Source organism: Ranitomeya variabilis, chromosome 4 (genome assembly GCF_051348905.1).
Source record: "Ranitomeya variabilis isolate aRanVar5 chromosome 4, aRanVar5.hap1, whole genome shotgun sequence".
NCBI classification, from domain to species: domain Eukaryota; kingdom Metazoa; phylum Chordata; class Amphibia; order Anura; family Dendrobatidae; genus Ranitomeya; species Ranitomeya variabilis.
In genome coordinates, this window is record NC_135235.1 from 320,881,662 (window position 1) to 320,894,021 (window position 12,360).

General features: G+C 43.1%; 1 protein-coding gene across 4 annotated transcripts in view; it reads right to left on the reverse strand.

Annotated features, from left to right (window-relative positions):
* ARHGEF12 (Rho guanine nucleotide exchange factor 12) overlaps positions 1-12,360 on the reverse strand; it is a 189,423-nt gene that overhangs the window by 35,712 nt on the left and 141,351 nt on the right. For all 4 annotated transcript variants that reach the window (XM_077250483.1, XM_077250482.1, XM_077250485.1 and 1 more), the window contains 3 exons: positions 7,476-7,551; positions 5,002-5,169; positions 4,602-4,689 (listed from right to left, as the gene is read on the reverse strand). In XM_077250483.1, the coding sequence (XP_077106598.1) occupies positions 4,602-4,689; positions 5,002-5,169; positions 7,476-7,551 (332 nt within the window). The remainder of the gene's footprint in view (positions 1-4,601; positions 4,690-5,001; positions 5,170-7,475; positions 7,552-12,360) is intronic.

A 12,360-nucleotide genomic window follows, 5' to 3' on the forward strand; every position in this document is an offset into this window, starting at 1 on the left:
AATCGAGAGAGATAGAGAGGTTGGCGATTGAAGGGCTGAGGATAGCCGAGGATGACATGGTCATAACGGGTGCTCCGGAAGCTGGGAGGAGGCTGAAGGCGGCTCAGAGTCAGTTGGAGGAGGTATTGTTGGGTAAGGCTGAAAGGAAGAGGGAATTCATGAATCTGGCTTTCTACCAAGAGGGCGAATCGGTGGGGCATTTGCTATCAATGGTGTCTTCTGCCCAGAGAAGTACTTCCTTTGTTCACTCTTTGATAACGGGGAGAGGTGTGGCTGTCTCTGAGACTTCAGAGATTTCGGAAATTTTTGACGATTTTTATGAGGACCTATATTCCTCTCGGGTGGATGGGTCGGTGGAGGACACGGTGGCGTTCCTTGGGGAGTTGGAGCTCCCAAGACTGAATGACATAGAGAAGATTTGGAGGCTCCCATCACGGAGGAGGAGTTGGGTCGGGCACTGCAATCTATGGCTAACGGGAAGGCACCTGGAGTAGATGGATTTTCTGCAGAAATTTATAAAGAAATGGGGGAAGTGCTGATTCCAAAATTAAGGGTACTTTTGGAGGAGGCTAGGAGTGGCGGTCGACTACCGGCATCTATGCGGGAGGCCATCATAGTGGTGATTCCTAAGAAGGAGGAAGGACCCGACGCAGCCGGATTCATATCGGCCGATCTCCTTGCTTACTATTGACGTTAAACTCCTGGCTAAAGTGTTGGCGATGAGATTGACGAGTGTCATTTCCGGCCTGGTACACTCAGACCAGTCTGGCTTTATGCCTCATAGGTCCACTGCGATCAATCTACGAAGGCTGTATATGAATTTGCAACTCAGATCCGACAATTGTGGCCAGAGAGTTGTTGCATCTTTAGACGCCCATAAGGCGTTTGACAGTGTGGAGTGGGGGTATCTCTGGCAGGTGCTACGGAGTATGGGGTTTGGACCGCAGTTTATATCCTGGATTCGACTAATGTACTCGATGCCGACGGCTAGGGTTGGGGTAAATGGGGAGTTATCACGGACCATACAACTGGCTAGAGGGACGAGACAGGGGTGTCCGCTTTCTCCTCTTTTGTTTGCCCTGGCTGTGGAACCTTTGGCTGCTAAGCTTCGACTGTCTGATGAGGTGACTGGGTTCAAATATGGGATGATTGAAGAGAAGGTGGCGTTGTATGCGGATGATATTCTGCTATTTCTGGCTGATCCGGGTGCGTCCTTGGAGGGAGCCATTGGGATTATTGAGCGTTTCGGATCAGTGTCGGGACTTAGGATAAACTGGAGTAAGTCGGTCTTGTTTAAGGTGGATGATGATGGTGGGGAACCACTGGAGGATGGGCGACTGGAGGTGACTAGCCAATTTAAGTACCTTGGAATATGGGTGTCTATGCCTGTTACTGACTATATACATAGAAATATGAACCCAGTCCTGGGCGTTCTTAAAGCGAAAGCGGATGCCTGGCTTAAACTGCATTTATCTGTGGTGGGTAGGGTGAACCTCATTAAAATGATCCTGATGCCGAAAATACTGTATGTCCTTCATAATGCGCCAGTTTGGATACCACGCGGGAGATTTGGACAGATTAATTCTCTGTTTAGGAATTTAATATGGGGGAGACAGTATCCGCGTATCAAACTGGAGACATTACAGCGACCCAAAGACGATGGGGGACTGGCACTGCCTAACCCTGAAATGTATTTTCTTGCAGCTCAAAGTCAGCATTTAAAAGGCTGGGCGTATGAAGGGTCATCTGGAGCGACACATCGGTTGATGGAAGTAGTGACAAAAAGAAGGCCAGTAGTACAATGTTTGGAGGATGGATCCCTGGGGGCTTTGGGGAAATCATACCCGACTGTGTTGCTGATACGGAAGCTGTGGGGTAGGCTGAGACACATACGGGGGGGTCACGGGTTTGACTAAATTTTCACCGATATGGCATAATAGCAACCTACAGGAGTTGGCGACACTAGGAGTACTGATAGAATGGCAAGTCAAAGGGATACAATACGTGTATCAAATAAATGAGCGAGGTGAATTGAAATCATTTTCCCAATTGCAGGCAGAATTTGGTCTTGGGTCTGTAGGGGAATTCCAGTATGTGCGGATGAGGCATGCTTTTGGAGCTCAGAGTAGGAACGGAAGTATTGAAATTCAGAGGGATATAGTACTGGAGTATGTGTGTAATGACGGGACTACTGGGGGGGTCATATCTACTTTGTACAAAGATCTGTTGCATACTTTCCTACTGAGGTTTCCAATAATGGCGAGAGCTAAATGGGAGAGGGATCTGGGTCCAATGGAGAATGAGACTTTGGAGGCGGTGCTAGAATGGGTCCCGCGATTGTCACTGAGTGAACCGTATAGAATGTCACAGCTCTATGTGATACACAGGGTGTATAAGTCACCGATGATGCTTTATAAGGCTGGTTTGCGTGATGACTCTGAATGTCCGAGGTGTAAAACTGTGGATGATGATATACTCCATATGATGTGGACGTGTCCGAGACTGGCTGCCTTTTGGTTGGTAGTTTTGAGTCGTATGGAAGGTGCGTATGGATGTAAGGTTCCAAGGGATCCAGTTGTGTGCTTGTTGGGATGTGTGGATGAGATTGGAATGGATAATAACTTAAGGATTGCCATTGCTAGATTGTTATACATGGCTAGGAAGGTAATAGCTCGGAATTGGATTAGGGAAGAACCGCCGTCAAGAGGAGAATTCCTCCAGTATGTGAAACCGGGTCTGACACTGGAAAGAGGGTTTTATAAAAAAAGAGGGAAAATCGAGATGTTCAATAAAATGTGGTCTCCGTGGATTGCTATGGGATAGGGGTATTATAGTGAGAGACTTAATTCATGTTCCTAATTAATGGTAATGTAAACTGTGGCTTATATTATTGGTTGAGGGATCAGATATTATATTGGTTTAATGATGAAAGTGCTAAGCAAGATGAGCTGCTTTGATGGGTTAGGGTGGGGGGAGGGGGGATTAAAGGGGATTGTTTGAAGGGGGGGGGGGAGGATTTGTAATGAAAATAAGAATGTACCATGTAATTTACCTTGTTATTCTTAATAAAAATTTATTTGAATTTAAAAAAAAAGTAATGTGAAGCAGAATTTTGTGAGAGGGATAGACATAGATATTGGAACATTTAACAGATAAGGAAGCCTTAATGTTTTATGGTCCTCTGAATGGGTCTGGTTCTGTGTTGCGATGACCCCAGAAGGTCTGAAGAGCAAATTCCTTAATTGATGTAAAAAGACATAAATCCATGCGACACATTCATTCCTGCACTGAGTGTGTCAAAGGTCGTCATGAGTTTATACTCACAGACTCTTCTGTCTTTCTGAGATTTGAAATTACCTTTTAAAACAAGTAATTTTATGTCCATGATGCTATGACCGGGGATACAAAAATGTTTTGCTACCAGTAGGTCCATGCTTTTTTTCTCTTATTGTGTGGCGATGAAAATTCATCCTTGTTCTAAGTTTTTGCCCTGTCCCCCCACATAGACGCCAGTTGGACATTTAGTACAAATAATTAAATACAACTCATCAGATTATTTAATTATTTGTACTACATGTCCAACTGGGGGTCTGTATGTGGGGGAGACAGGGCAAAAACTTAGAACAAGGATGAATTCTCATTGCCACAGGATAAGAGAAAAAAAAATGGACCTACCGGTAGCAAAACATTTTTGCAGCCCAGGTTATAGCATCATGGACATGAAATTACTTGTTTTAAAAGGTAATTTCAAATCTCAGAAAGACAGAAGAGTCTGAGTATAAACTCATGACGACCTTTGACACACTCAGTGCAGGAATGAATGTGTCGCATGGATTTATATCTTTTTACATCAATTAAGGAATTTGCTCTTCAGACTTTCTGGGGTCATCACAACACAGAACCAGACCCATTCAGAGGACCATAAAACATTAAGACTTCCTTATCTATGAACTGTTCCAATATCTATGTCTATCCCTCTCACATAATAATTCTGCTTCACATCACTTGTATTATCTATTGCCTTCTTTCTCTGTGCTGTGTTGTATATAAGTATGTGATTCTTCAGATTTTGCATTAATCTATGCCTGATGAAGGGACCTGCGTAGTCTCAAAAGCTTGCAATTTGTTACCATCTTTTCAGTTAGCCATTAAAAGTATCAACCACTGAGGACTCTCAATTCTAAATATTTGTCTATCTACTGGCTAACACGGTACCAAGATATATATCTTTCTGTATAGAAGTGGTGGTCGCACATGCTCAGTACTAGTCCATTCAAACAGGGGCTCTGGGACCCTAATTGTCTGAATCTGTGAAGGTCTCAGCAAACATTTATCATATAGCCTGTGGACAGGTGATCAATGTTGCTTATGAGACAACCCCTCTAACTCAGGGTGCTGTAATAATGGGGCTTGTAAACTACAGACCCCTATGAAAACGCACATTTCTCTGATCAGTTGCTTTCTTTACACATTCAGCCCCATTCTGCTTCATACAAACCTTTACAGCACGCAGTTCTATAGTATTTGTCACATACAAATTTCTAGAAAGCAGACGAGTGGGTGATAAAACATTGCTCATTGTTAGCAGCAGTGTAACGTACACATTTTTTTCCGATACGGTGTTCGCAATCAGCTCATAGATTTGTGCTCCATTGTCTGACATGGATATAACAAAGAGGGCCTTGTTATCTGTGGATAAAGAAGAGAACAAAATATGAATGGAAGAACTTTGGGGGAAGGGAATGACAAATCCACAATATCGGTAACATACACCATCACTGCAGCTCCTTCACAGACTTGGGGACTAAGTGCAGAGGCAGAGTTACAGCCAGATAGGTGGGATGTGCGGGATTTAAAAGGACCGTGCTCCCTTTATTTGGTTGACTGCCGAGGGTCCCAGAGGCCAAGCTTACGTCGTGGCACAGCTTTGTGGTAGGATCTCTTACATATTTGGTCAGTGCTATATGAATATAATTAGGCACATTCACACTAATGACTGACCTGTTGCTACTTGTCGAACCAATACGGTGTTCAACTTGATGACGGGACTGAAGATGTGTTTGCTGTCCGACATGGTGGCCAGGATCTTACTGTGGCATCGGAGTATCAATTTGTCATCCTGTCTCTGAAGCAATACCAGAATGTCTTCCAACAGCAGCGTGTACAGATCTGTGAACGAGATTTATGTGACTACGTTTTCATGATGTTACCAGATGGCCACAGGGTGACCTTTCGCAAAGACCAGGAAACAAGATTAAGCCATGCAACCGGTCAATTCCGAGTGCAAAAAAAACACAAAATGTCCATTAAGGGAAATCACAACCGATCAACACTGGTCTGCAGACAATACCACGAATAATAACATTAACACTCTAGGCTATAGACGAGCAAAGTAAAAAACTGGAAAATCAGAACCACGCTAATGACAAATCCTTAAATTGGATCTGTCAGCACAAGATGACTTCACGCACAAGTGTCCTGTGCACCTTTGGCATGGGCAAGCGGTTCTGTGCACCTTTGCCACGGGCAAGCGGGTCTGTGTACCTTTGGCACGGGTAAGCTCTTCTGTGTACCTCTGGCATGGGCAAGCGGTTCTGTGCACCCTTGCCACGGGCAAGCGGTTCTGTGCACCTTTGGCATGGTCAAGTGGCTCTGTGCACCTTTGGCATGAGCAAACGGTTCTGTGCACCTTTTGCCATGGGCAAGAGGTTTTGTGCACCTTTGCCACCTACCCGCTTTCCCTTTACTTCCATCCTCTCTGGTCTGTGAAGTCAGAATGTAATATTACGATATGGGGGTAAGAGATAAGATGGAAACCAAGAAGCTGGGAGAGTGCAGTGAACTACCCAGAAACACCGAAGGGTGCACAGAGCGCCTGTTCTTGCTTTGTAATCTTGTGCTGACAAATTCCCTTTAACGGCCAAAGCTACTGTATAAATAATACCTTTCTGGTATTGTCCGGTGAAAACTGGTTATCACCCATCAGTGAGAGTCAACCTGATCAATGGGGAATCAACCACCGGAACCTGCCCCTATGGCGGCGTGCTGAATGGGGCCTAACTGGGCACTATTATCCCCCATTACAAAAAGGAATGGCAGGTCAGATGTCAGGCGGACACTTTATACATTCTCCAGGAGAAAAGGTTAAGCCCAGCACTTGGCAGCCCCATGGGCAATGAATGGAGTGCAGGTTGGGCATGTGCATTGCCCCTCCATTCCAACAAGGATTAAAAAAAATAAAAATCTATACGGATCTCTGCAATCGGACCCCCATTGGTCAGCAAGTTATCGTCTATACTTTGCATGGGTAATAGAGAAGTTGTCTGGCGAAAACAAGGTAACTACTGCACACCAACTAAGAAACTCTTGGCAGTTCCCAATCTTTGGATGAACCTAGGCTTGCTCCAGTTATATTTAACCACCAAAAAATGGAGTTCCATACACAATAAGTATAAGTAAAAATAGTTATACTTTATTAAAGATACCATAATACATAATTAAAACAATAAATCATAAAGAAAGACAAAGGACCCTAGTGAGGAAACAAGTAAATCCTCCTTAAGGGGGGCTTTACCGGGTACCTCGGCATTTGAGATTCCTTTGAGATTCCTTTCCTTCATGGGTAAGATGTTGTTGCATTAGATATACTGCTATGACTGTGTCCCTGGATATGCGTGCATGCCACTGTGACAGCCGCTGGGACGGTTATCAGTGCACAGGCATTCAGTCCCATTGATTACATTGATAGCATGGGAATGAACTGGGTGCCATACAAATAATATTACTTTGAAGCGGTGGTTACTTATGCCATGATAGGAAGTTTAATTTAACCTATTGTCTATGCCGAGGATTTACTTGTTTCCTCACTAGGGTCCTTTGTCTTTCTTTATGATTTATTGTTTTATATTATGTATTATGGTATCTTTAATAAAGTATAACTATTTTTACTTATTGTGTATGGAACTCCATTTTTTGGTGGTTAAATGTCTATCAGGAGTATACACTTACTAATCTGGTATTAAATGGGTGCATTAAGTCACTTTTGACGTTTAATTATTATGATATGGGACCCATGTTTCTCTCTGTGAGTTTGATTACAATTGCTCCAGTTATATGCGACACTTCAGTGCACTTTTACCATATGCACCGGGAAAGCTCCTGCATACACATCCGGTGTAGCCTCCCTCCTCACCACCTTCCCCTTCCCTAAAATTAGACCAAATTAACCCAAGTTCTCACTGTAAAAGTTGTTTTTTTTTGTGGCTTTGCTCTATGAGTAGTTCAGCAGAATGCACTAGTGCAAAATGTGAAACACAGGGGGGAAAAAAGCCTCAGCACTAATTAGGAGACCTGCGGATATTGTCACCGGCTGCATCTACCCAGACAATAATTGCATCAAATCTGCTCATTTCTAAAGGTTTTATAGAATAGAAATGTCACTTGTGTTTTTTATTCCAAATATCGCCATTTATTACCAATGATCTTGTCTCTGTTCACTTTCCAAGCCAAGGGTCCTTCGTGAACCATCTTCCTCTTTGTTAAATCCAGATTCTGCAGAACACAAAAGGGAAAGATTCACCTTTTTTAACCCTCTAATTTAGAAGAATAGAGACGAATTAAATAACAGTAAATCCCAGACTCCGGATCGATGCAAAACCAACAAGAAATAACAAAAACGTATCAGGCAGAAGCAGCTGGACGGGCAAGGATTAAACATTTGAGGCGGAAATGGAGCAGGATCAATACGATATACAAGAGAAGGATGACACCTGTAAATAGATTTCATATATAGAGACCGCGTCCATGACAGGATTTAGAAGTAGGGTGAGAAAAAGTATTAAAAAAAATTAAATATTATTTATATATTTATTAGACAAATAGGGGGAAAAGGGTATATAATAAAAAGACAAAAAGAAATCGAGTGAATGCAGTGATCCTGCCATGAGTGTCACCAAAACAGCCCTGCTGGGGTACAGAGAACCACTAGGGTGATCCAGGTATCCGAGAAACCTTAAGAGGATCCATTGGGTCCACAAGATCCAATTATGTGCATGTGAAACGCTAAGATCCTCCATGTTGTGGAGCAGAGGGCAACCTTCTCATTTTAAGGATTGTCCACATCCCCAAGATAGCAGAAAAGCAGATTGATAGGTTTTATGACTTATGACCGTGCATAAGGATTTTATAATTTTTCCTTTTGGTATTAGCCAGCAATTGATACCTTGTTGGTAATCTTAAAGATCCCTTCACTCATTGTTGGGGAAGCACAATCCCACGATCCACATGCTACACTTACAGCACAACCTCTACAAGAGTTCTGCACTTTCTTCTGTAAATCCTCAATTGTCATCCGAAAATGACGCATTGTTCAAATAAGGTTTTTTGTGTTACTTTTGTTTATTTGGTATTTTTTCTTTTATCTCATGACCCTTGTGTAGGGGGATTACACCAAAAAACAAACCTTAGCCCCCCCACTAAAATTAGTAATCTTGCAACTTTCACACTGGGGCATTTTTACACTCCTATTTCCTGTCTTTTCAAGAAAAAAGGCTGAAAAGGAGCTCTTCTGAGGAGGGGAAGAAAAACTAAGGCCCCTTTCACACATCAGTTTTTTGCTATCAGACGCAATCTGTCGAATTTTGAAAAAAAAATGAATCTGATGACTGATGCCGCCGGATCCAGTTTTCTTTTCTCATAGACTTGTATTAGCGACGGATGGCCTCATGTTTCATCCGTTGTTCGCTGGATCCGTCGAAAATTGTTAGTCCGGCGGCCGGAGACGGACAAAGTAACGTTTTTGTGTACGTCGAAAAAAACGGACAGCGAAGGATCCGTCGCCATCCGTTGTTTGCTCGAATGGAAGCCTATGGGCGCTGGATCCGTCAAATGACGGAATCTAGCAACGGATTCCGTGTTTGTTTTTTTTAACGGAGCATGCTCCGATTTATTTAGCCAGATCCGCTAGTCGGATCCGTTGAAAAAAATAATCCATTGCATCGGTTTTTCACAATCAGCGACGGATCCGTCAAGCCAGTGGGTTGTGACTAACTGCAAAAAACTCGTGTGAAAGGGGCCTAACAAAACACACTAGATATCCTGAATGTCTACAACTTTATTATAGCTCAACCAGCTTGCTACTACCAGGTCCAGACATCCTAATCAGGTGCCGTATAGTAAAACAGCTGGAAAAAAAAAAAAAAAAAAAAAGGAGCGCCAGGCGATGAGAACAATGAGTTCACATGGGCATATGGGGAGTTAAGGATTGAAGCTCCACTTCGTAGGGGGGAGAAAGATTCCTATCCCCAGGTCAGCCTCTCCTCTGTTTGTTATTGAGCTGTAAGTCTTTTTATCCATTAAATTAATTCTGCGAGTCTCTTGCTGGATTGACAATTACTCCAGTATATGGTTTAAACTTCCACTGCATTGGTCTACGTGCAAGGACGAGAGGATGACCAGGAATAAAAGGGGAAGGGAATCCTTTAACTTCCCATGTGGTCTCACTGTGCTCCTTGGCTTGTGCTCCTTTTTTTTGCTTGTTTCTTCAGGAGTTTCAGCAAGATCCCCATCAGCAGAGGCTGATCACACCGGATCCAGCAAATCACAATAGGTCACAGTTGATCCTGCTAACTCTCCATTCACAATGACTTTTGCATACACAGTAGAAACTTCAATACAGGATAGGGTTGGGTCATATTCATTGTGGCTGTGTACACGGGTTGTTTTCTGAAACAGTAATTTAATCGAAAAGCCAATGTGAAAATCGCAAGATTTCAATTTTTTTTTTTTATTTCATTAAAAAAATATATGGAACACAAATACCTGATTAAAACAGGTCAATGGTAGGAATTTCTTTTTTGGCAAAATCAGTACCAAAAACGGTCAAGCAATTGTGCCGCCAATCACGAATCCATGAAAGATGAGAGTTACCCTTTATGACAAAGTGATTATGTGCATGAAGTCACTAGATTGATAAATTACATTTCTTGCAGAAAATAGTCACTGGCTGAATTCACCTGGTGACAGAAATCCCTCCCATCAGTTCTAGTTCTCATCACAGTGACAGATCACACGGTATATTGCTGTCTAGACCAGTGAAGAGAATAATCCCAGTACCTCCACACTGTGACGAGACTTCTCGCTTGGCTATTATATATGCCAAATGTTTCGCAAACGTAGACTGGCAAACTTGCAATACCACATGCGGCTTCTACTGTAACTATTAGACACTAATACTGCGTTTTAAAAATAATCTCATGAATATGATGCCGGGTCAAAAAGTAAAACGTGTTTTTGTTTTTACTAGCAGGAAAACGCTAATTCCGACATGGAAACCATGAACAAGCCTGTTATTGCTGGTTCTTATCTCTTTAATGAGTCTGTATCTAATGAGAAAAAAACCCATCAATGCTTCACACTTACCAAGTTAGTTAATGTGAACGCATCCATAGTCATTGGAGCAATCTACTGCTACGGCAGGCACAGAACGGATTCCGGAACGCCAACGCTCGATTCCGACCATAACCGCAGGAAGAGCTACAGACTCAGACTTTGTTCATACCAGTTCCCTTCCTGCTCCCTTGCAGGTTCCAGGATTTTTGACAGCAAGAATAACAGTCTGTATTGCCATAAATGCTGTCAAAACCCCCTATTTATAGACAACAGACCCAATAAATTGAGATTTTTCTCAAAGTGGAGTCATCATAGCTGCCACTACTCCCACTAAAATTAATTTCCCTTTGGAACATACAGAAGTTTCCAAACGCTTATGTATCCATATAATGGGTCCCGTTCATTAGTGCATTTCTGCCTTTTTTTTGGCGTTTTCCATTTGCACCTTATTTTTATTTTAAAGTTGCACAGTTTGTACCCTCAACCTGACATCCATCATACATGTATGGCGCACATCGGGAACTGGTGTATGGAGGGGGCTTAGAGGCTGAGCCAACTGCCCCATCGCCAGCAGGTGATGGCTGTGTTATTCAGCCATCATCTGCCTCCAACAGCAGCAGGTGGAGCAGAGTTTGGCATCGCTGTAATCGTACTGACCTGGAGAGTCATGATGTCAGGTAGTTTTAGCAGATGATCATAAGAGAAAAAAAAGAAAAAGAAAAGGTAAACCTGCAAATACTGAATTGCCCCTGACGTTTTTACATGCTTATCACTGTGCTCCCTTATGTCCTTTTGATTGTCTGAATGTCCCCTTGAAGTGTTCTAAGGTTTTAAAATTATTCTGTATCCATGGGATCAGAAAAGCTTCCCAATTGCTGGAAATCTGACCAATGGGACCTCACCAATCATGAGATATGCTGTTCCATTCATCCGTAATGGACGACTGCAGATAGCCAATCGCAGCACTCAGCTGGTCTTCAACACGTCGACCTCTGCTCCATTTGCACAGGTTCTTCAGAGCCCCGGTTCTGCAGATCAGTGAAGGAAGAGCAAGAAGGTATCCCATATTCCAAGAATGGGAGGATAACAATCATGGGACCTCACCAATTATGAGCACTGCTGTTTCATTTATCCGTAGTGGACCGCTGAAGATAGCCAATCACAGCACTCAGCTGGTCTTCAGCACGTCGACCTCAGCTCCATTTGCACAGGTTCTTCAGAGCCCTGGTTCTACAGATCAGCGAAGGAAGATCAGGAGAGTATCCCATATTCCAAGAATGGGAGGAAATAATCATGGGACCTCACCAGTCATGAGCACAGCTGTTCCATTCGCCCTTAATGGACCGTTGAAGATAGCCAATCGAAGCACTCAGCTGGTTTTCAGCACTTCGACCTCCATTCACACAGATTCTTCAGAGCCCGGATTCTCAGGATGAGTGGAGGAAGATCAGGAAGGTATCCCGTATTCCAAGAAAGGGAGGATAACATTTAAACTTGAGAATACCCCTTTAACAAGTCCAGTGCTGGAGGCCACACATGCACAGTACTTGGTCAGCCGGCCAGGCTCACCTTTTACGCAAGCAGCAAAGTGTCCACCAGTACTGTGCAGGGTACTGAGTGCACCGGAATAAGCTGACCAACACCGGACATTGTGAAGATGAATGAAACGGACATCAGGAGGCAGCGTGACAAGTGTGTTATACATACACACAGGTGTATTTTCTCATAATTGCAAAAGAAAACTGTATTGTGAGCGTTACCCTTTAAGAAAAAAGCCTAAGATGTTTCCTATGGCAATGTACCTAGAAGGTGAAGGCGTACAGCATGAGGTATGCCTAAAATTTGCATGCATCACAGATAATTTTTCCAAACAATAAGCATCGCTTTCATCTGTCATTTCTAATCACTTCCCTAATTTACATGCTGGTATAATTCATTATCGTTTGGGTTTGCGTCATGTATCTAGGCCGG